The following is a 21,372-nucleotide window of genomic DNA, read 5'->3' on the forward strand; positions in this document are numbered from 1 at the left end:
GGTACACTGTGAAAGACAGAAGGCTCTATGGCCACATCTCCTGCAGCTGGAGGGCGTGCTCTTTTGAAGGTCAGGCCCAGAATTTGATTATACTTGTGGCAGAACTGCAAAGGAAGCTGAATGCACAGCCTTGACAGGTTGCCTCTGCTAAATCAGGGCAATGGTAGCAAGATGTGAGACCCTGAGACCTGGATGGAGATATTTGGGTGGAGGCACAGAGAACTTTGAATTCCCAGATTTCCTTAGATCCTTTGGACCAGTAGAGGTATGCACCTCTCTGATGCAGAGGACAGCAGTCTCTTCTTGCCTGGACAGTGTGCAGAGCTCTCACTTGAGGCAGATGCCTCACCATATGATCCTTGTCCTCCTCAAGATCTCCCTCCTCCCCCATCAGATCTCAGCATTGCCTGAGCAGGACAGCAGTTTCTCCAGGAGTTGCAGGACCTGGCTAATATGGACCAGCATAAACGGCAAACACAATGAATGGCAGGGAGAATCTTAAGGGTATTGGACCAAAGGTGGGGGTATTGGTGGACTATAAAGCTGGAGAGGAGAGAGCCTGTTGACAAGTGAGCATTCTTTCATGATTCAGGATTTGGTGACCTAGCAAGGACAGCTAGAGCCAGTCTTGGTATGAAGCTGGGCAGGCTTCTCGAAGCTTGGACACAACAATGACCCATACCAGTGGTTTGCAACCAGGGCTGACTTTGCCTCCCCAAGGGATATTTGGCAATGTCTGGATATATTTTTGGTTGTTACAGCTGGGGGTTGCTTCTGGCTTCTACTGAGTGGGGATGCTATTCAACCACCTCCAGTGTACAGAACAGCTTCTCACAAAAGAGAGTTATGTAGCCTAAAATGTCTTAGTGCTAAGGTCAAGACATTTTGGACTGCAATAAATGAGGTGGAGGCATCAGAACTATCTTGGCAGAGTATTGAGGAAGGAATCACCTGCACCTCCTGCCTGTGTTCCTGGGAGGGCCTATTCCTTTCACTCTGCTAATATGGAATGCCCAGTGAGGGCACCTGCATCTTTGAGAAGCTCAGTGTTGGCTGTCCTCTGTAGGATAAGATTGACCTTAGGAGATGTTACTATGGAACTGGGTTCCCAAGTATCAATGAGGATGATAGGATTCTGAGATAGTAGAGGCCAGATGGTAGCAGTTAACCATCAGAGACAAAGTAGACATAGTGTCCAGAATGGGCAGCAAGGCTGGACTCACAACTGGGGATTCCTGACCCATTCTGATGCAAATGGAGCATGATGTTTCTAAGATGGGCAGCTAGCCGTGGTGCTGCTTGACTTGTATAATCAGTTAAAAAAAATATTAAGAGCTGGCAAGTAGAAGATTGATGTCAGCTGCTACAATGGAACAATCACTGTCTCCCACCTCATTTTCAGATATGAGCCACTTCTTAGACCCACATCCCATGAATTGAAGGGGAGGCTGGATCTCTTTTGGGAAAGATCTTGCAACATTCCTGCACGTATAGGCAGACAGTGTCCCATCCTTCCTCAAGGGAACTGCAGATCTTTATCAGAATAGCTGTACAGCAAAGAAAGTATAATATTTAGACCTTTATAGGGCTGTTGAATATAGGGTCTGGGCTGATAACAGTACCAGGCAACCCTCAACCAATAGTGGATAGGTGTTGCAGATAGATGCTCTAGCCTCCCATCCTGCTTAGTGACCAGCTGTAGTCTAAATGAGTCTTCAGAGGGCCCCTGGTAGCCTTAGGAGCCCCTGTTGCCCACTGCAGTAACCAGCCTAAGAACACACTCTTTGTTGGCTTTGCCCTGTTGCCTGTCTCCTTGCTCCCTCACTGTGGCTTTCTGAGATTACCTCCCAAGTAAGTAGACTATTTGCACCCTTGTGTTTGTCGCTCTTTTTTTTTTCCCATGGGGTCGGGGTTGTGAGGGGACTCAAACTATGACAGGTAGCAAGCAAAATGTGATACTTAAGACTAACATAGTGGGTGTCAGCTCCCTCTTCCTTCTGCTGAGGCCACTTGGGACTCTGGAGTCAGTTCCTGTGGTTCCATATCTCCTCCAACAATACTTGGTGGTTTCTGACTCTTAATTTGCCTGTGCTGTTGGGTATGCATTTCATTGTGGTTTTATTTTCCGTGACCATTAATGAGACTAAACATCTTTTTATATGTTTATGTGCCCTTTTTGCCTTTTCTGTGAAATTCCTGTTTAAGTATGTTTTCTGTTTTTTTTTTTTTCTGTTTTGTTTTGTTTTCTTTTTGTTTGTATTTTTCTTGTTGCTTCGTACAGTTGTTTATTCTGGTTGCAAGTCCCTATTGGTTATATGTGCTGGAAATATATTCTTCAGGCTTGCAGCTTGTCTTTTTACTTCCTTATTGTGTTTTTGATGGAAAATTCTTAATGGTTTGTGCTTTTTGTATTTTGTTTTGGAAATCATTCTCTGCCAGATGTCGATATTCTCTATTGTGGTCTAAATATTTTATAGTTTTTCCTTTTACATTTAGTTTTAAGATCTACCTTGAATAGATTTTTCTCCCCTTTGGCTGTTTTTAATATTCTTCTTTAAGTTTCTTTTTAGCGATTTGGCTTTGATACATCTAAGTAGCATTTTCCTTTTTTTTTTTTTTTTTTGAGACGGAGTCTCCGTGTCTCCCAGGCTGGAGTGCAGTGAGGCAATCTCAGCTCACTGCAAGCTCCGCCCCCCGGGTTCACGCCATTCTCCTGCCTCAGCCTCCCAAGTAGCTGGGACTACAGGCGCCCGCCACCACACCCGGCTAATTTTTTGTATTTTTAGTAGAGACGGGGTTTCACCATGTTAGCCAGGATGGTCTTGATCTCCTGACCTCATGATCCGCCCGCCTCGACCTGGCCTCCCAAAGTGCTGGGATTACAGGCGTGAGCCACCACGCCTGTCAGCATTTTCTTTACATATATATTCTGCTCTGAGTTGAGCATCTTGAGTCTGTGAATTGGTATATTTTATCACTTTTGGAAAAACTTAACAAAACACAGTTGGATTATCATATCTGCTTCTGCAGTCTGTGGCAGTGTCATGCATCATGTAGCCTCTGGAAAATGGAAGTAAAGCAACTGTCAGTATTAAACCAGTATAAACCCTTTGAAAGGGCCTGGAGTGCCTGAAGCATACTTCAAGAACCACTGTTCTAGGGTTTTGGTATGATGCATGTGCTGGCCTCCTAAAATGAGCTTTGAAGTGTTTCCTCTTTTTCTTCTGAACTCTGGAATAATTTGTGGGAAATTGGAATTATTATTTCTTGAATATTTGGTAGAACTTGGAAAATTTTCTGGGCCTGGAATTTTCTTTATAGGGAGACTTTTAAACTTTTGGTTCAGTTTCTTTAATGTTATAGAACTACTCAGAGTTGCTGTTTGTCCTTGAGATGCTTTTGGTAAGTATATTTTAAAATAATTTTTACATGTTAGCTGAGTTTTCAAATGTAGTGGCATAAGTTCATTGATATCATCTTATCTTTTAAATATATGCAGCAGTTAGAGTTACGTTCCCCTTTTCAGGTATTTATTTGCACCTTTTTCCTTGAACTCTTGATTAATCTTACCAGAATTTTATTAGTCTGTTTTTAAAAAAACAACTTTTACACTTTGGGAGGCCGGGGCAGGCAGATCACGAGGTCAGGAGATTGAGACTATCCTGGCTAACATGATGAAACCCCGTTTCTACTAAAAAATACAAAAAAATTAGCCGGGCGTGGTGGTGGGTGCCTGTAGTCCCAGCTACTCGGAAGCCTGTGGCAGGAGAATGGTGTGAACCCGGGAGGCGGAGCTGGCAGTGAGCTGAGATCACACTACTGCACTCCAGCCTGGGCGACAGAGCGAGACTGTGTCTCAAAAAAAAAACAAAAAACAAAAACAAAAAAACAACTTTTAGCCTTGTTGACTATTTCTATTTTGTTTTTTAATGAATTTCTGTGCTTTTATTTATTATTTTATTCTGTTATCTTTGGTTTTATTTTGTTGTGGTATGTCTTTTTTATAGTTAATCTGCAACTCATAAAGATTTGTAAAGCTCGTGTGAATACAGTTTTTGCTCCCTTAACCTTACTTTTGTTATATATGGAAACTATTTTTCAAACTATGAAGAACCCATTATTGAGTGGTATAATTGATCTAGTAGATTATGGCCAGAATTTTTAAAAAAGCAATAGAATAACAGAGTAGAAAAATGGAGGGTTCATTGCATGTTGTGTGCCTAACACTGTGTACTCACAGTACATAGCTTAAATATTGTTTTGTGAAACTATTTAAAATATCTATAGACACACATATATATATATATATATATATATTTGTCTATATTGGGCCACAATATAACATGTATTTCTTACTATCAATTTTAGTTTAAAAAAAGTTTTGAAAAACACTATTAAAGGGTGGTTTGTCTAATATTAATAAAGGTTTCAAACCAGATGGCACAAAATACGTGAGGAGCTTGCTTTTACATGACCTATTCTGTGGCCCTATTTTAGACTTACTGATAACAGCCTCCAGTGGTAGGGCCAAGAAATCTGTTTTAACAAACTCTTGTGCTTCTTACCCTTCAGGTGTTGGGGAACCACAGATTCAAGTATCCACATAGACCTTGAGAGCTTCTTGGGAAGTTTTAACATGGGCCAGCGGAGGGCAGCTCCTTGCATGCATTTGTCCCAAAACTTCCTGTCTGCAAACTCCAGGAAGGACATGCAGAATGGCAAGCAAGCCATACCATAGGGTGGGCCTGGAGCTGGTAAGGGATGGGAGCAGGCAGGAATGTTCTGCTGTTAGAATGATAGAAAAAGTGAAATTGCTGTCATGCCCACATTCCTGTCATAAAGCGATTAGAATATATTGAGTGACTGATGAATATACTCCAAAGATGATCATGTTTTAAGTTCAAAATGTATGAATTTTCATATGTTAGTCAGTGACAAGCAAATTCCTTGTTATGTTCCAGTTTCTGGTCCCAGAGAGATATGACTTGAAATCATTCATGACCGTTTAGCATATTTTACCCAAAAAACTGACAGTGATTGCGACATTCAAGGCTTGGCAATACTCAGCTAGCTAGGCAGGAAGCAGTTTACCACGTGGGCAGTGATGGGGAGAGCCCCATTTATCCGAAGTAAAAATGGTTGATGAACTCTAAGATGGTCTGTGAGCTTTTCAGTTACTTCCCATTATATTAATAGGTTTCCTGGAAGATCCATGAGTAGAATGATACCATTTTGTTTATTTATTTTTATTTTATTTTATTTTATTTATTTTATGTTATGTTATGTTATTTTATTTTGTGTTATTTTATTTTATGTTATTTTATATTATTTTATTTTATGTTATTTTATTTTATGTTTTGAGACAGAGGCTTGTTGTGTTGCCCAGGCTGGAGTATAGTGGCACAATCTTGGCTCACTGCAACCTCCGCCTCCCAGGTTTAAGTGACTCTCTTGCCTCAGCCTCCCAAGTAGCTGGGATTACAGGCGCCCGCCATCATGCCTGGCTAACTTTTGTATTTTTAGTAGAGACGGAGTTTCACCAGGTTGGCTAGGCTGGTCTTGAACTCCTGATCTCAGGTGATCTGTCTGCCTTGGCCTCCCAAAGTGCTGGGATTATAAGCGTGAGCCACTGTGCCCGGCTTTTTTGTGGATTGGGATTTTGACATGCAGAATGTCAAAATAGTTTGTTGAGTAACGTGGTAAGTCTGTGGCAGATGATGTAGCCACACTCAAGGCTCTGCCCTCTGCAAACAGTATCTGGGAATCACATAGGAGAAGTTTGTTTGGTAAGGATCTTAAAATGTGGTCTACTTGGGAACTCTATATTTTTAGCTGAGGACTAAAAATTTTCTTGACATCTCAGTCAATAATGCTTATTGGCTGTTTTATTTACCTATTGCTGTGTAAGAAACCACCCAAAAATTCAGAGGCTTAAAACAACAACAGTCTTTTTGTTTGCTCATGATTACGGAATCTGTGCAGAGCTTGGTGGGGATGGCTCATCTCTTCCCTAATGGTTTTGACTGGGATCTCCGTGTCTGCTGGGGTAGGTTGCCTTTCACTGGGAGCTCAGCTTCCTTAGAGCATGGTGGCTGGATTCGAAGAGTGCAAAGGCAGATGCTATAGGGCCTCTCAAGTCCTGTGCTCAAAAATCCCGGAACATCACTTCAGCCACATTTTCTTGGTCAAAGCAAATCATAAAGCTAGCCTAGATTCATGGGGAAGGGACGTGGATTCTACATTTTGTTTGAAGAAGTGCCACGCAAATTCAGAGATGGAAAGAATTGTTGGTGTTCATCTTTGTAAATTAATCTGCCACATTGGCCCTTTTCCTCCCTTTCTCCCTTCTCGCTTTCTCTTCCTTTTCCTCTCTCCCTTTGTCTCTCCTGCCCCGTTCCTTTCTTCATTTCTTCCATTCATCTAAATGCAACTATCACCTTCATTATAAATCATCACTATATGTTTTATTTAAACATGAAAGATTTTTTTCTTATTGATACCCTTTTGTACTTTATCGATACTTTCCCAGTGGTGTTTTTACATTCTGCCTTTTGTTATAGTTTTGTGTTCTCTCCCTCATTAGAGTAGGGTCTTTACTTTCATCTTTGTTTTCTTCACAGTGCATCATGGGTGCTCAATAATGGTTTGAATGAATAAGTGAATGAAAACAGATTTTTTTTTTTTTTTTTTGACACAGAGTGTCGCTCTGTCACCTGGGCTGGAGTGCGGTGGCATGATCTCAGCTCACCGCAACCTCCACCTCCTGGATTCAAGCAATTTTCCTGCCTCAGCCTCCCAAGTAGCTGGGATTACAGGTGCACGCCACTATGCCTGGCTGATTTTTGTATTTTTAGTAGAGACGGGTTTTGCCATGTTGGTCAGGCTGGTCTCGAACTCCTGACCTCAGGTGATCCACCCACCTCGGCCTCTCAAGGTGCTGGGATTATAGGCATGAGCCACCGCACCAGGCTAAAAACAGATTTTGGAATAATGAAGCATCAGTTTGTCCAGTTAAATCATTATTTTACATTAAGCAAGTGTTTTGAAATAAAATAACTGTCTTTTGCTATTCCACTTTTGATTTTTCTGCCTTGGTCCGAGCCCTCATTCCCAGAGTCCCACATTTGCCAGCTTCTGCTTTAGGCAAATGTGTATTGATAGGGTATAATAATATTTTATGTTATGAATTAATATTTATGTTAAATATATGCAGTATTAAATATTAAATAAATTATATATGATGTATATTCATATATCTAGATATATATTTCTAAATGTTTTATTATTATTATTATACTTTAAGTTCTAGGGTACATGTGCATAACGTGCTGGTTTGTTACATATGTATACTTGTGCCATGTTGGTGTGCTGCACCCATCAACTCGTCAGCACCCATCAACTCATCCTTTACATCAGGTATAACTCCCAGTGCAATCCCTCCCCCCTCCCCCCTCCCCATAATAGGCCCCTGTGTGTGATGTTCCCCTTCCCGAGTCCAAGTGATCTCATTGTTCAGTTCCCACCTATGAGTGAGAACATGCAGTGTTTGGTTTTCTGTTCTTGCTATAGTTTGCTGAGAATGATGGTTTCCAGCTGCATCCATGTCCCTACAAAGGACACAAACTCATCCTTTTTTATGGCTGCATAGTATTCCATGGTGTATATGTGCCACATTTTCTTAATCCAGTCTGTCATTGATGGACATTTGGGTTGATTCCAAGTCTTTGCTATTGTGAATAGTGCCGCAGTGAACATACGTGTACATGTGTCTTTATAGCAGCATGATTTATAATCCTTTGGGTATATACCCAGTAATGGGATGGCTGGGTCATACACTTCTAGTTCTAGATCCTTGAGGAATCACCATACTGTTTTCCATAATGGTTGAACTAGTTTACAATCCCACCAACAGTGTAAAAGTGTTCCTATTTCTCCACTTCCTCTCCAGCACCTGTTGTTTCCTGACTTTTTAATGATTGCCATTCTAACTGGTGTGAGATGGTATCTCATTGTGGTTTTGATTTGCATTTCTCTGATGGCCATGTTTATAAGAAGTGTCCAAAATCCCTTTTCGTTATTTCACCACACCACTTTAGGGAAAGAAACAGGTACATTAAAAGTCAAGGCTGGGCGCGGTGGCTTATGCCTGTAATCCTAGCATTTTGGGAGGCTGAGGCAGGCTGATAGCTTGAGCTCAGGAGTTCAAGACCAGCCTGGGCAACATGGCAAGACTCCTTCTATACTAAAAATACAAAAAATTAGCTGGGCGTGGTGGTCGCAGTTACTTGGGAGGCTAAGGTGGGAGGATCACTTGAGCCTGAGGGGGTGGAGGTTGCAGTGAGCTGAGATTGCACCACTGCACTCCAACCTGAGTGACAGAGTGAGACCCTTTCTCAAAAAAAAAAAGAAAAAAAAAAAGTTGAATAGTCTTTTCAAGTGTCATTTGCCATCCTAAACACTTGATTTTTCTTATTTCTCTCCCTGGTGACCAGGAGTGTGAGAAAGAGGCTGTCTGTGTCATTATGTGTGCGTCGGTCAAGTATAATATCCGGGGTCCTGCCCTCATCCCAAGAATGAAGACCAAGCACCGAATCTACTATATCACCCTCTTCTCCATTGTCCTCCTGGGTCTCATTGCCACTGGCATGTTTCAGTTCTGGCCCCATTCTATCGAGTCCTCAAATGACTGGAATGTAGAGAAGCGTAGCGTCCGTGATGTGCCGGTGGTCAGGCTGCCAGCCGACAGTCCCATCCCAGAGCGTGGGGATCTCAGTTGCAGAATGCATACGTGTTTTGATGTCTACCGCTGTGGCTTCAACCCAAAGAACAAAATCAAGGTGTATATCTATGCTCTGAAAAAGTACGTGGATGACTTTGGCGTCCCTGTCAGCAACACCATCTCCCGGGAGTATAATGAACTGCTCACAGCCATCTCAGACAGTGACTACTACACTGATGACATCAACCGGGCCTGCCTGTTTGTTCCCTCCATCGATGTGCTTAACCAGAACACACTCCGCATCAAGGAGACAGCGCAAGCGTTGGCCCAACTCTCTAGGTATCTCACACTGGTACAGCCCGGCGCCCAAGAGATACTTGAGTGGCCCTCAGGGAACTAAAGGGAAGGGAAGGATGGGAATGCTTCTGCTCTTGAGTCGGCCTCCCGATGCTGTCTTCTTGCAGGATGGGGTGTGTTGAAGGGACTGACTTGCAGCACGAGGCCTGTGTGGCAGCATCTGCCTGTGTGCCCGTGAAGAGTAGTCTGCCGTCTCCGGCACTACTGCTGTGGGTTCCCAGCCTCTTAGAGTTTCCAAACTTAGGGTGGCTCTTCTTCCTATATTCTTCCTTTTAAATCTAACATGCTCCCGCCTCCTCTTAGCACTTACATAATACACATTCACTGTAAGAAGTCTGAAAATACAGGTAAGCAAAAAGAAGAATCTAAGATTCATTCCGAAATCCTGCCTCTTAAGAGATAAACATTATTAATATTTTGATGTTACTAAAAATACACATACATGTGTGTATAAACGTTTTGTCCCAAATGGGATCACACAGTACATGCTCTTTTGCTTTTCCCTTTATATATCATGACTATATTTCCAAATTAGGACATAATTTTATGTTCTTTTACTATATAACCTTAAGGGTTGCATAGTATTCCATTTTGCAGACATTCTACCATATATTTAGCCAGGCTTCTCTAATGTATTTGTGTTTAACTAAATGGTGAATATTTGGATAGTTTTCAACTTTTCATTATTAGAAGCAGTTCTGTATGGGACAACCTTGAAGTACACGTCCGTCCATTTTTTCTGTCATGGAGCCCGACTTGTGTCTGATGTGCTGTTGGGATTTCCAGGAGTTTGCTTAGCATACCTGAGAAGCGGCCCTATTTGGGCTTGGGGATCCTTGGTACTTGTTATCCAGTAACTGACTCTTGTCTCTTCATAGTGGACGCGAATTCTCCTACATTTTAAATTTCTTGACAGGTGGGATCGAGGTACAAATCACCTGTTGTTCAACATGTTGCCTGGAGGTCCCCCAGATTATAACACAGCCCTGGATGTCCCCAGAGACAGGTAGGAGGCATATTTGGGGCTGTCCTTATGACAGGTTTCTGAGGATTAAGTAAATGCCAGATCCTTTTGTTCATGTGAAATTATATTCCTAAATCTACCGCATACTTTATAATCAGAATTGTTTATTAAACTAGAAAATTGTCCTAAGTATTTTCCTCCTGAAGATTTAAAAGTGCTTAAATCTTTTATGGAAAACCAGTTAGGGCCTATGTCCTGGCATAGCCTCTAAAACTGTTTTCCCACTCTGGGTTGTGCACTTCTGAGTGTAACACATTCATCCCCCGAAAGTGTGCCAGGCTTGTGCTAGCTCTCTCTGAATTCAGGAGCATTTGCCACAAGTAGATGGACAGCTTACTGAGAGAAGGCAGCGTGGATATGTCAAAGTGATACCCAAAGCCTGTAATGTAGAGGGCAATGGGGGCAGGCTGATTCTCATTTACCTTCTGTTGTTTCAGTCAGCAGGGTTCTTTCTGTCTGTCCCTCCCTCCCTCCCTGCCTGCCTGCCTTCATTACTGGCCCCTCTTGCCTTTCCTTCTTTCTAGAATAACCTTCCAAATAGGCAGATGTGGTGTGGGGTGGCCATGACTGCATGAGAGTGACTTTGAGTTCCCTCGCTGTATTTATCTGCCCTTTCATCCACTGACTGAAACATTTGGGTGTGAACTTTCTTGGAAAGCTCTGATATGAGGTGCTCCTTAAGGGACCTCCCTTAGCGCTTGGTTCAAGGGTTTGAGGAAAGTAGAAAGTTGGGGTCCCATATAAGGGTCCTGGACAATACTCAAGGTATAGGATTGTTAAGAGTTCACCTAAACTCGTTTATCACCAGTCTTATTACAGTTGGTGTTTAACTCTTAAAAATCATTGTTACTGAAAAGGCACCGGCCTGAGCTATTAGCCCAAGAACAGCCTGAGGTTAGTTCTCAACTTGTTAGAGGCTAACATTATCAATTACGAAAATCGACACTTAGTACTCCTTTTCCCCAGAAGATTAAATCTAAACCTTCTTTGCTTTAAGTGATTATCTAAAGTCAGTTTTGAGTTTCTGTCTGGAAATACAATTATAACTAGAAGACACTAACACCCCAGGACCACCCCTCAGCTTAGGTGTAGAGACCATTTTGGACGATAGAGGGCAGTCCGGGTGCACAAATGCTGTAGGAAGTGGCTGAACACAGGGCGATTGCGGATTTGGCTCTCAGCCCCAGAGCAGGTGTGCCTGTTCCTGAGTGGGCTACTGTTTTATGGATTTGGTTGTTCTGGGGAAGTGAAATACTTTGGAGAACAGAGAAGGGAAGGAAAAGAGCTGTTAGGAATGCAGACTTTCCATCTCCTTTTCTGGATTTCTTTGCAGAAGGGCTTCTTTCTGTTTGGGGCATTTCACTTTTTGCTGACATTTTGGTATATGCATCTGTATGGGAGTTGGATTTTATATTTATGAAGTGCACATGTTAAATGCAGTTGCATTTCTCTGCAGGAAGGTGTCAAGTAGACAGGAGAAAGTGTGAGTACATGCTAGAGTTTAGGTGTTAGGATCAGGAAGGTTAAATAGTTTTTCCTGTGCATATATTTTTGTAAGTGATTATAGCCAATCCTATAGCAGGTAATGAATCACCATCTAGTCCTTCTTTATCTTTGCATGTGGGAAATTTCACTTTGAAACTTAGGTGGCCATCTTGTTGGGGTAAGGAATAGTAGATTTGTGTGTTAATTTTCTTTTATCCTTCATCCTTGCTCCTGGATTCACAGGAGGTAAGAACCGTGAATGCAGAATGGTTTTACAGGAGCTGCATGTCAGGTTGTTTGGAAATTAGAAAACAGATGGGCGAGATTAGACAGCTGTAAGATCCCCTAAAGTTCAAAGTCATAGGTGTGATTACTTAAAAATTATTTTACTCAAGGAAATACAAGGACCTGCACTGAAGGGAAATGTCTTCTGCTCAGTGAATATGGGTTTTTTTTTATGCTGCTTAAATGTTTTTATTTCTCTTGCAGTTTAAAACAATCCATACACATGATATATATATATACACTTTGCACAAGGGTTGAATATGAATAGTGTACAAGTGTATAAAGAGTAAAATATAAAAACCTGCTTTGATTCCCTCCTCTGTTTTCACTCCCTTATTGAAAGATACTTATTGTTAAATATGATATATTTTTCTAGTCTTTGTTGTATGGATATAGACACAAGCACATGTACAAATCCATTTTATTTTAACTTAAGTGGGAGCATATTTAATGGCTTATACATCCTTAACGACTTAACTGATGTTAGTTTTCTCAGATATGTTCTGTAATACTGTTACTACCTTGAATTTCTATTATCCTTTCTTGGCAAATATCTCTCACACATTTCTACTTTTGTGTGGGTGTATATTTATTTACTTAAACTTGTTATGGAAAATTTCACACCTATCTAAAGAAGCGAGACTAGTACAGTGAACCCCACGTATCCTCTGTCCAGCTTCCATAATCATTAGCTTGCGGCCCGTGTTGTTTCATCCTTACTCTCATCCACCTCCACCTCCACTAGATTATCTAGAAACAAATCCCAGACATTAGATCATTACATCTGTAAATATTTTTGTGTGAGTCTCTGCATGATACAGCCTTTTCAAAAAACGTAACTAACTATAATGCTATTATCCTACCTAGGAAAATTAACAGTAATTTTTCCATATCAACAAATAGTCAGTAAATATCTAGCCTTTGCTCATGTTTACCTGTCTCACAAATATTGTTTTACAGTTTGTTTGACTCAGTGAACAAATAAGGATGACCGATAGAATCGGTCTGCTTTTTGGGTTTTGTTTTGTGCGAAACCTGAAGCTTTATATTTGAGGAATTTGCAGGCCTGATTCCATGCATGGTTTAAAGGAAAGCGAAGGATAAACTTGCAGCCTCAGTGAATACTTAGATAGCAGGAGAGCTGTGAGAAAACATGCCCAACATGTTAGGGAGGGTGGAGGATACGAGGCCATGGGGAGGAAGGCTCAGTGTCAGAGGAGACGTCCCAGAATCAGGCAGCCCTGCAAAGTGCTAAAAATGCTGGAGAGACCTCCAGTGATATAATACTTGGCCTGACCTGAGTCAGATCATCATATTAATACTTCTTTAGCTGCAGGTTTTCTATTCAGTCTCTTGCAACTTTGGAACTGATCTGATTTTGGGATACATAATGGGAAAACAGAATGTGCTGTTCAGAAATTCACTTTCAGTCAATGTAAAACATGTGTTCTGTAAACCAAGGGATGCTTACAATATTTTCTCCATTATAATGTAATGGAGACCTTGGCAGAAGAAGATACAGTGCTTTAAAGTTAAAGTCTTGTCAGTAGCAGGGCTGGCAGGAGGCCAGTATGACTAGTTGCAGTCATGGCTCTTTTTGAGATGACAAACAGAGATTGCACGTGGATGATCTTCAGCGTAAGGCATGCTTCCGATTGCTGCTTTCCTACTGCCAGTGCTACATTCACCTTAACCCCCTGGAACAGAATAACAAGTTTGGGGCCCCAGGGAGAGAATAACAGTAAAGGTTGATGTGATATACACCTGCTTCCTTTCTCTCCACATGCACACCCACTTCTCCTCTGGGGCTGAGTGTAATAACCTAATCACTCACGACCCTGGCTTACCTGGACTGCTGGGTGCCTGAATATTGCATCCATGTCTGCTTGTCTGCACATAGGCCATGGGGCCCATAGAGTCTGCTTGCCATCATGTTCATGGAACCTGCCCAAATTCATGTTGGACGGATTCAGTGCCGCATGCTAATCAGGAAAAATAAGACCGTATGTTGGTACCAAGGATAGTCATTACATTTTACAGAGTAGACCGGCAGCTGGAGAAGTTTTTAGCCTGCACGTTACCTCATTCACCAGTTCTTGGTTTCATAAAGCTTAAACAAACAGAGTGGGATTTCCAGGGGTGGTTTGAAAATCTTTGAACCTAAACTGGTCATGTTAGAAGGGCATGTAGGTTGTCATCAGGGCAGGGAGGGGATTGGTAGCAATCAATATTGCAAAAAATGTGGTTTCTCAGTTCAGACATCTTGGCTCAGACTTTGTGGTGTGTGCAATTGGCAGAGTTCTGCCTTAGAAAGTGATTTTGATGGGTTTGGGGTCCTGGGAGAGAAAAACAGTAAAAGTTGGTGTGATAAACACCTGCTTCCTTTCTCTGATGAAGTGTCATTGTACTACTTGCTGGATCCAGTTAAAACAATGTGGTCACTGTTTTCTAATTAAGGAGAGTAAAGGCTAATACAAGCAAACTGCAAGAGAAGGACTGAGGGTTTAATTCTAGGTTCTGCTTCCTGTATAGGGAATTGGGTTAATAAGACTAAGTAGCTGGAATGGACAGTGAGAACTGGTGGAGGCTACATGATTGACACGTAGCTCTGGGATGATGGTGGGAAGAACTGCTTGGGGCAGGGATTGAAGAGAGGCTGGGGTGTAGGTGATATGAGATGTGATACTTTCTGGCCACCGCTGCTTTCCAGGCCCATTGTCTTCTGAGATTCCAGTCAGTGGTTGGTAAATGACTGCCCCAACCAGTCTTCCCATGCAGAACTGTTATTATTCCTGTTATTGTAAATGTGTTTAATTATAAAGTATGACTAGGGAGAGGTAAATGGGATCTGAGAAAGGTAGCAGAGAGGCTGTCCATAAGGCGTCCTCTGGGCTATGATGTGTTTTAAAAACTGGGAAGTAAGAAAAGGTTATTTAGGACCCTGGGGAAGGCTGGTGATTCAAGAATAGAATGCAGCTGATGGACCCGAGATGCGTGTATAAGGCATTTAACACAGTGTCTTTATAGAAAAATGACTCCGTAAACATTAGCTGGTTTTGATAATAAAGACTCAGTAACTCCTGTTCCTCTCCACAGTGTGTATCAGAATAAAGTCCTTCTTTCTCATCATTTAACAAAATCCTTTGCTCTTAGGGCCCTGTTAGCTGGCGGCGGCTTTTCTACGTGGACTTACCGGCAAGGCTACGATGTCAGCATTCCTGTCTATAGTCCACTGTCAGCTGAGGTGGATCTTCCAGAGAAAGGACCAGGGTAAGGTACATTCATCCCAGCCAGGTTTGCCTTTACTGAATCTGTGAGATGTTGACAAGGTTTAGTGTGGTGGGCATCAAAGTAACCAAAACATCAGTTACAGGGCAGGGTCCATGAGGTACCCATCTTTCCCACCTCCAAGCCAGTCTCATTCATCCTGCAGTTTTCTCTGTCTCCGTAAATTCACAGTGCTGTGTACCAAGTTTTCTAAACCAGGAATCCATGTGGTATCCTTAACTCCTTTCTCTCCTTTGTTTTCTGTATCAAGGTAGGAAGTCCTATTGATTCTACATCCTGAATACTTCCCTAGGTCTATCTGCTCCCCAACTCCTCCTCCTCTACCCTAGACCAGGGAACTGTCATCTCTCCCCTGGGTTGCTGAAACGGCTTCCTGTGTGGTTTCCCTGCCTCTGGTCTTGCTACCCTCAAGTGTGATCCTTGGCTTCACATTGCCCTTAGGATAAGATTCACGTTGGTCCTTAGCCCACAGTCCTTAAAATATCTTTCAAGGCCCTCTATCATCTGACCGCTATCTCCATCTTTAGCTTTGTGTCTGAGAACTTTTTACTTCTTTCAGTTCCTAGAACACGCTGTGCTCTCTCTCAGTTTTCTGGGCGGTAGACACACTCTCCACTGTCGGCAGACCTTTCTCCTCATCTTCATCGATCTAAAATCCTGCTTGTGCCTTAGGTTTCAGCTTGAAAGCACCTTCTGGGGTGGGGTGGCTGGGGTACCTTCTTGGCCCCTGCACTGGCTCCTGTGCTTTGTGCTCACATAGCAGCCTGCACGGCTCCTAGAGTGACACACGTGATGCCCATCGTGATGTCTTGCTCAAAGCCTGTCTTGTTTGGGTTTTGGATTTTGTACATGCAGTGAAGCTGAGGTTAGGTTTTTGTTTTTGCTTTTTTTTTTTTTCTTTTTTAAGTGACAGAGTCTTGCTCTGTTGCCCAGGCTAGATTCAAACTCTTGGGCTCAAGCAACCCTCCTGCCTCAGCCTCACAAGTAGCAGGAACTGTAGGGCCCATGTCACTGCGTCCAGCTGTTTTTTTTAAATTACCATATCTTCAATGTCTGGCGTTTCTTGGCTCATATTTTAGTATGTGAGGGAATAAATGAAAAGGGCTGACAACATGGATGTGGAGCATGGATGTAACCTTGTTTTTCTGTAGTCTATGTAAAAATTGTGCTGTTTCCTGGTGAGAATCTCAATGAGCTTTAAACAAACATCATAAAAGCATCCTTTACTTGTGTGGAAGTGCTCAGAAGCAGAGGTGACCAATATATAAATTGTGACACTAAAAATGTCATATTTGGTTTGAGAAATGGGTGTCATGGAAATAGTTTGCTTGGAGAACATTGGAACCATTCTTTAAGTATCTCAAATGTCCCCTTGGAAACCTTTGTGGACTCTGAGAAGTAAGATAACTTTTCTCAGGAGAAGACATCTCTCTCCTGTTTATGTTCTGCCATGTGGCCCGGGACCAAATTCTGAAACGTACATTAGCCATTCACTTAGCAGATTTTGTTATGTGGACGATGTGGAAAGCCCAGGTGAGCGTGAGACATTTTGGTTTCTACCCTTAGGCAAGTGCAGAGCAAGACTGAGTGGTTCATGAGCTTGTTGCTTGGGATATCTTCCTGGATTTTTCTCCCTTCATGGACTCCCAGAGTTGACTTATTTTATTTTTAAAATTGAGATTAATTTATATACCATAAAATTTACTGTTTTAATGTGTACGATTTAGTGGTTTTTAGTATATTCACAAAATTGTGCAACTATCATCAGGCCTACTACCTAATTTTAGAACATTTTCATCACTCCATAAACTTAATATCCAGTAACAGTCAGTCCTTAACCTTTGTCCCCAGCAAGAATCCTTAATCTGCTTTTTGTCTCTATGGGTTTGCCTATTTGGGACATTTCCTTTAAATATAATTATACAATAAATGGTCTTTTGTACCTGTCTTCTTTCACTTAGCATAATGTTTCCAAGGCTTACTCATGTCATAGCACGGAACTTCCTTTGTTTTTCGGCTGAATATTTCATCATATGAATATACCACATTTTGTTCATCTCTTCATCAGTTGATGGAAATTTGGATTATTTCCACCTGTTAGCTCTTAGGAATAATGCTGCTATGAACATTTGTATACAAGTTTTTGTGTAAAGCTGGTTTCAGTTCTCTTGACCTAGGAGCAGAACTGCTGGGTCCTACGGTAGCTCTATGTTTAACTTTTTGAGGAGCTGCCAAACTCTTTTCCAAAGCGGCTGCACCATTTCACATTCCCACCAGCCAAGTATAAGAGTTTTGATTTCCCCATATCCTCACTAACCCTTGTTATTGCCTGTGTTTTTTATTCTAGCCATCCTAGTGAATGTGAAGTTGTATCTTCGTTGTGGTTTTGGTTTGCATTTCCCCACTGACTAATAATTTTGAGTATCTTTTCATGTGCTTATCGGCCATTTATATAACTTCTTTGGAGAAATGTCCATTCAGATCATTTGCCCGTTTTAAAATTGAATTGTCTTTTTATTGTAGAGCTGTAACAATTCTTTATCTATAACAGATGTTAGACCTTCATTAGATACATGATTTGCAAATGCTTTCTCCCGTTCTATAGATTGCTTTTCACTTCCTTTTTTTTCTTTTTTTTTGAGACGGAGTTTCGCTCTTGTTGCCCAGGCTGGAGTGCAATGGCGCGATCTCGGCTCACCAAAACCTCCACCTCCCAGGTGCAAGCGATTCTTCTGCCTCAGCCTCCCAAGTACCTGGGATTAGAGGCATGTGGCACCACGCCCGGCTAATTTTGTATTTTTAGTGGAGACGGGGTTTCTCCATGTTGGTCAGGCTAGTCTGAAACTCCTGACCTCAGGTGATCCGCCTGCCTTGGCCTCCCAAAGTACTGGGATTATAGGCGTGAGCCACCGCGCCTGGCCTCACTTTCTTGATAGTGTCCTCTGATGCACAAAAGTTCCTCATTTTGATGAAGTCATATCTTTTTCCTTTGGTTACTTGCAGTTTTGGTGTCATTTTAAAGAAACCATTGCATAATCCAAGGCCATGAAGATTTACCTTTACATTTTCTTCTAAGAATTCTACAGTTTTAGCTCTTACATTTAGATTTTTGGTTCATTTTGGTTAATTTTTGTATGTGGTATAAGGTGGAGGTCCACCTTCATTCTTTTGCTTGTGTGTGTCTAGTTGTCTGAACACCACTTGTTGAAAAAACGAGTCTTCTTCCATTGAGTGGTCTTGGTACCCTTGGTTACTTGCAGGTCATAGATATATGGGTTTATTTTTGGATTCTCAATTCGAATCTGTTGGTCTATATGTCTGTTATGCCAGTACCACATTGTCTTGGTTACCATATCTTTGTATTAAGTTTTGAAATAAATGTAAGTTCTCCAACTTTGTTCTTCCTTTTTCTTTTTTTAAGAGCCAAAGTCTCACTCTGTCACTCTAGAATGCTGGATTGAATTGGTGGAATCATAGCTCACTGCAGCCTTGAACCCCTGGGCTCAGGCGATCCTCCTGCCTCAGCCTCCCAAGTAGCTAGGACTATAGGCACATGCCACCACGCCTGGCTAATTTTTTGTAGAGACAGGGTCTTGTGATATTGCCCAGGCTGTGTTCTTCTTTTTCAGAGTTTTTCTGACTATTCAAGGTCCCTTGCATTTTAATTAACAATTTTTTGTTATAAGTAAATATAAATAAAAAAATCTAAACTGTCTATGCTTATACAACTACAAAACTGAAACAAATTTACAAATTAAATATAAGCACATCTACAAAACTAATAACATTCAGATTAACATAATTTAATATGATAGCTGATGCTGTTTCTTTGAAATGGGATTATATCTTTTAGGTGAATATGGAGTTAATTATGGGTTTGCTGGGTTTGATGTGCCTATACTGTTGTATGTTGGGTGACAATGTACTTTTTTTTTTTCCACCATGTTTTCTATTTGAACCATTAGAAGCTTCCCTTTAGATAGCATATTGTGACATCATTTATCTTCATATGGTGCAGATGCATGATTCATATTTTTTCCCAATATTTTATTATGAAAATGTCCAAACAGCAAAGTTTATAAAATTTTATAGTGAACATCATGTGTACCCACAGCCTAGATTCTATCTGCGTTTTACTCTACTGCTTTATGATTTATGTTGTAAGCATTTCTCTCATCTCATTAGCCCACTAAATACAAACTTGGAAGTTGAATATTTTTTGGTAGTATTCATCATTGAATACGAGCGAAACTATTCCCATACAAAGTTTTTGGATTATCATCAAAATGGAAATACACAAATAATTCTTACAGTGAATTCATGGACAGAAGAAACTGATATTATTCAGTGCCCTATTTCGAGGTTAGATTTTTATAAACTCAGAAAGGATGATTTACATTAGCCCAGCTGGTACCCTCTGCGGCGGTACAAGTTTCTGTTACGTGCCTAGGGTCTTAATTTGGCATATTTATGTAGCATGAGATAGAAATAACTGTAAGCGGAGAAAAGAGTTACTTCTCTGTTTGCTGCTTCTGTGAGCATTTACTTAAATCTGTTGTGTGATTTAAAAAGTTTTTATTCAGTTCTTTTTCTCTTTTTTTCCTCCTAAAGTTGTTCTGGAAATTATTTAATTCAAACTGAATTCAGTTCACTTCAAGTCAAACCTTTTTCGAAGGCCTGTTTGGACCACATATTGGGCTAGACTGCTGGCTGTCATCAGGAGAAAGGGAATGATTTTGTTCCCCAGGGGACATTTGGCTATATATATATATATATATGTATATACATTTTTGACTGCCATGACTGTGGGGATGTATGTCAGAGGGTCCTGAAGACCACTTCCAGTTACTATGATTTGCCAGGAGGGCTCCATGACTCAGCATATAATTGAACTAATGTCTGTGACTTATTACAGCAAAAGGATGCACAGCACAGTCAGAGAGTTAGAAGGCGCATGGGGTGAATCTGGGGAAACCAGGCACAAGCTTCCAAGCACCCTCTTCCAGTGGAGTGCACAGGATGTGCTCAGTTCCCTCAGCAGCAAGCTGTGACAACACCTGTGAAATGCTGTCAACCAAGGGAGCTCGTCAGAGACTTAGCACCCAGGGCCTTTTTTAGGAGCTGATTGCATAGGCTGTCTCTGCCTGGCACGTGCCAAACTTCCAGACTCCCAGAAGGAAAGCATGTGTTCAGCATAAACCACATGTGTTTGTGCAGTTTGAACACAGGGAGCCACTCTTATCGTTTCCAGGGATGATGGGAACCCTCTCCAAATCCAAGTTTCAAGATGACAGCCAAAAACCAAACTTATAAGCAAGCCTTTCTAAGGAGAACACTCAGGCCTGCTATGTTAATTCTTCTCTGCATAGGACAGGGCAACCCCCAACAACAAGAAGTACTGAGTGCAAATGTCAGTAGCGCTGGGGTTGAGAAACCCTGGGTGAGGCAGAGAGTGACACGTGAGGACTGGTCTGCTAGGACTGCTCACCTGCCTGTGGGCCTCTGTCTTAAGTGCACTTTTCTTGAGACCACTTGAACGAAACTCTCTCTTTATTGTTTAATCCCTCTCATATAATCTGGCTCTCTTATATTGGTTTAGGACTCTTGATCCCTTTCAGATTTAATCCAGGGAAGAAAACTGAAAATAAAAGCTTTAGCGAAAATAAAACAAAGGAGAAAAACCACTCCAAACAGTTTTAAAACTCATTTTCAAATAATTAGTTTCAGAGATTTAGATACATCGATATATAATTAGTTTCAGAGATTATGTATTGGTGGTATTTTCCTAGTAATTTAGTGTCTCTAATTTTTATGTATAACTCAGCCGGAATTAATATCTTTAACTGAATCCTTTGAAAAGGTGTTAGTTAGTTTCTAAAGTTCTGTGGTTCAATAACCCGATAGGAGTGTCTATTTTATCTTCAGGGTAGCACCGAAAGGTCAGTCTGCACTGAACATGAACCTCCCTCTGCTGGCTGATTTCTGCAAGTTGGTTTGGGCCGGTGCTGTCCATTTCGGTGCCAGCTTGCAGGCTGGCCATGCACTTGTGGTGTTAACTTTTATATAAGAACATCTCCCACCACCACCCCTCCCTGCCCCCGAAAACCCAGAGAAAAAAAAAATAAAAAAGTGAAGACAGGTTCAGACTCATTGTCCTGCCAGGGACTTGGGAGAAGGCAGGATGGGCCACCTCATGGCAGTGTTTTGGGTTTGT

General features: G+C 41.5%; 1 protein-coding gene across 1 annotated transcript in view; it reads left to right on the forward strand.

Annotated features, from left to right (window-relative positions):
- The window catches only part of EXT2 (exostosin glycosyltransferase 2), a 158,493-nt gene that overhangs the window by 4,610 nt on the left and 132,511 nt on the right, over positions 1 to 21,372 (forward strand). Inside the window, 4 exon segments of the mRNA XM_011963272.1 lie at positions 3,364 to 3,402; positions 8,493 to 9,058; positions 9,993 to 10,082; positions 15,024 to 15,140. Coding sequence (XP_011818662.1) covers positions 3,394 to 3,402; positions 8,493 to 9,058; positions 9,993 to 10,082; positions 15,024 to 15,140 — 782 coding nt within the window. The 5' untranslated portion in view covers positions 3,364 to 3,393.

The sequence above is a fragment of the Colobus angolensis genome, unplaced genomic scaffold (assembly GCF_000951035.1).
Source record: "Colobus angolensis palliatus isolate OR3802 unplaced genomic scaffold, Cang.pa_1.0 Scaffold61, whole genome shotgun sequence".
NCBI lineage: Eukaryota > Metazoa > Chordata > Mammalia > Primates > Cercopithecidae > Colobus > Colobus angolensis.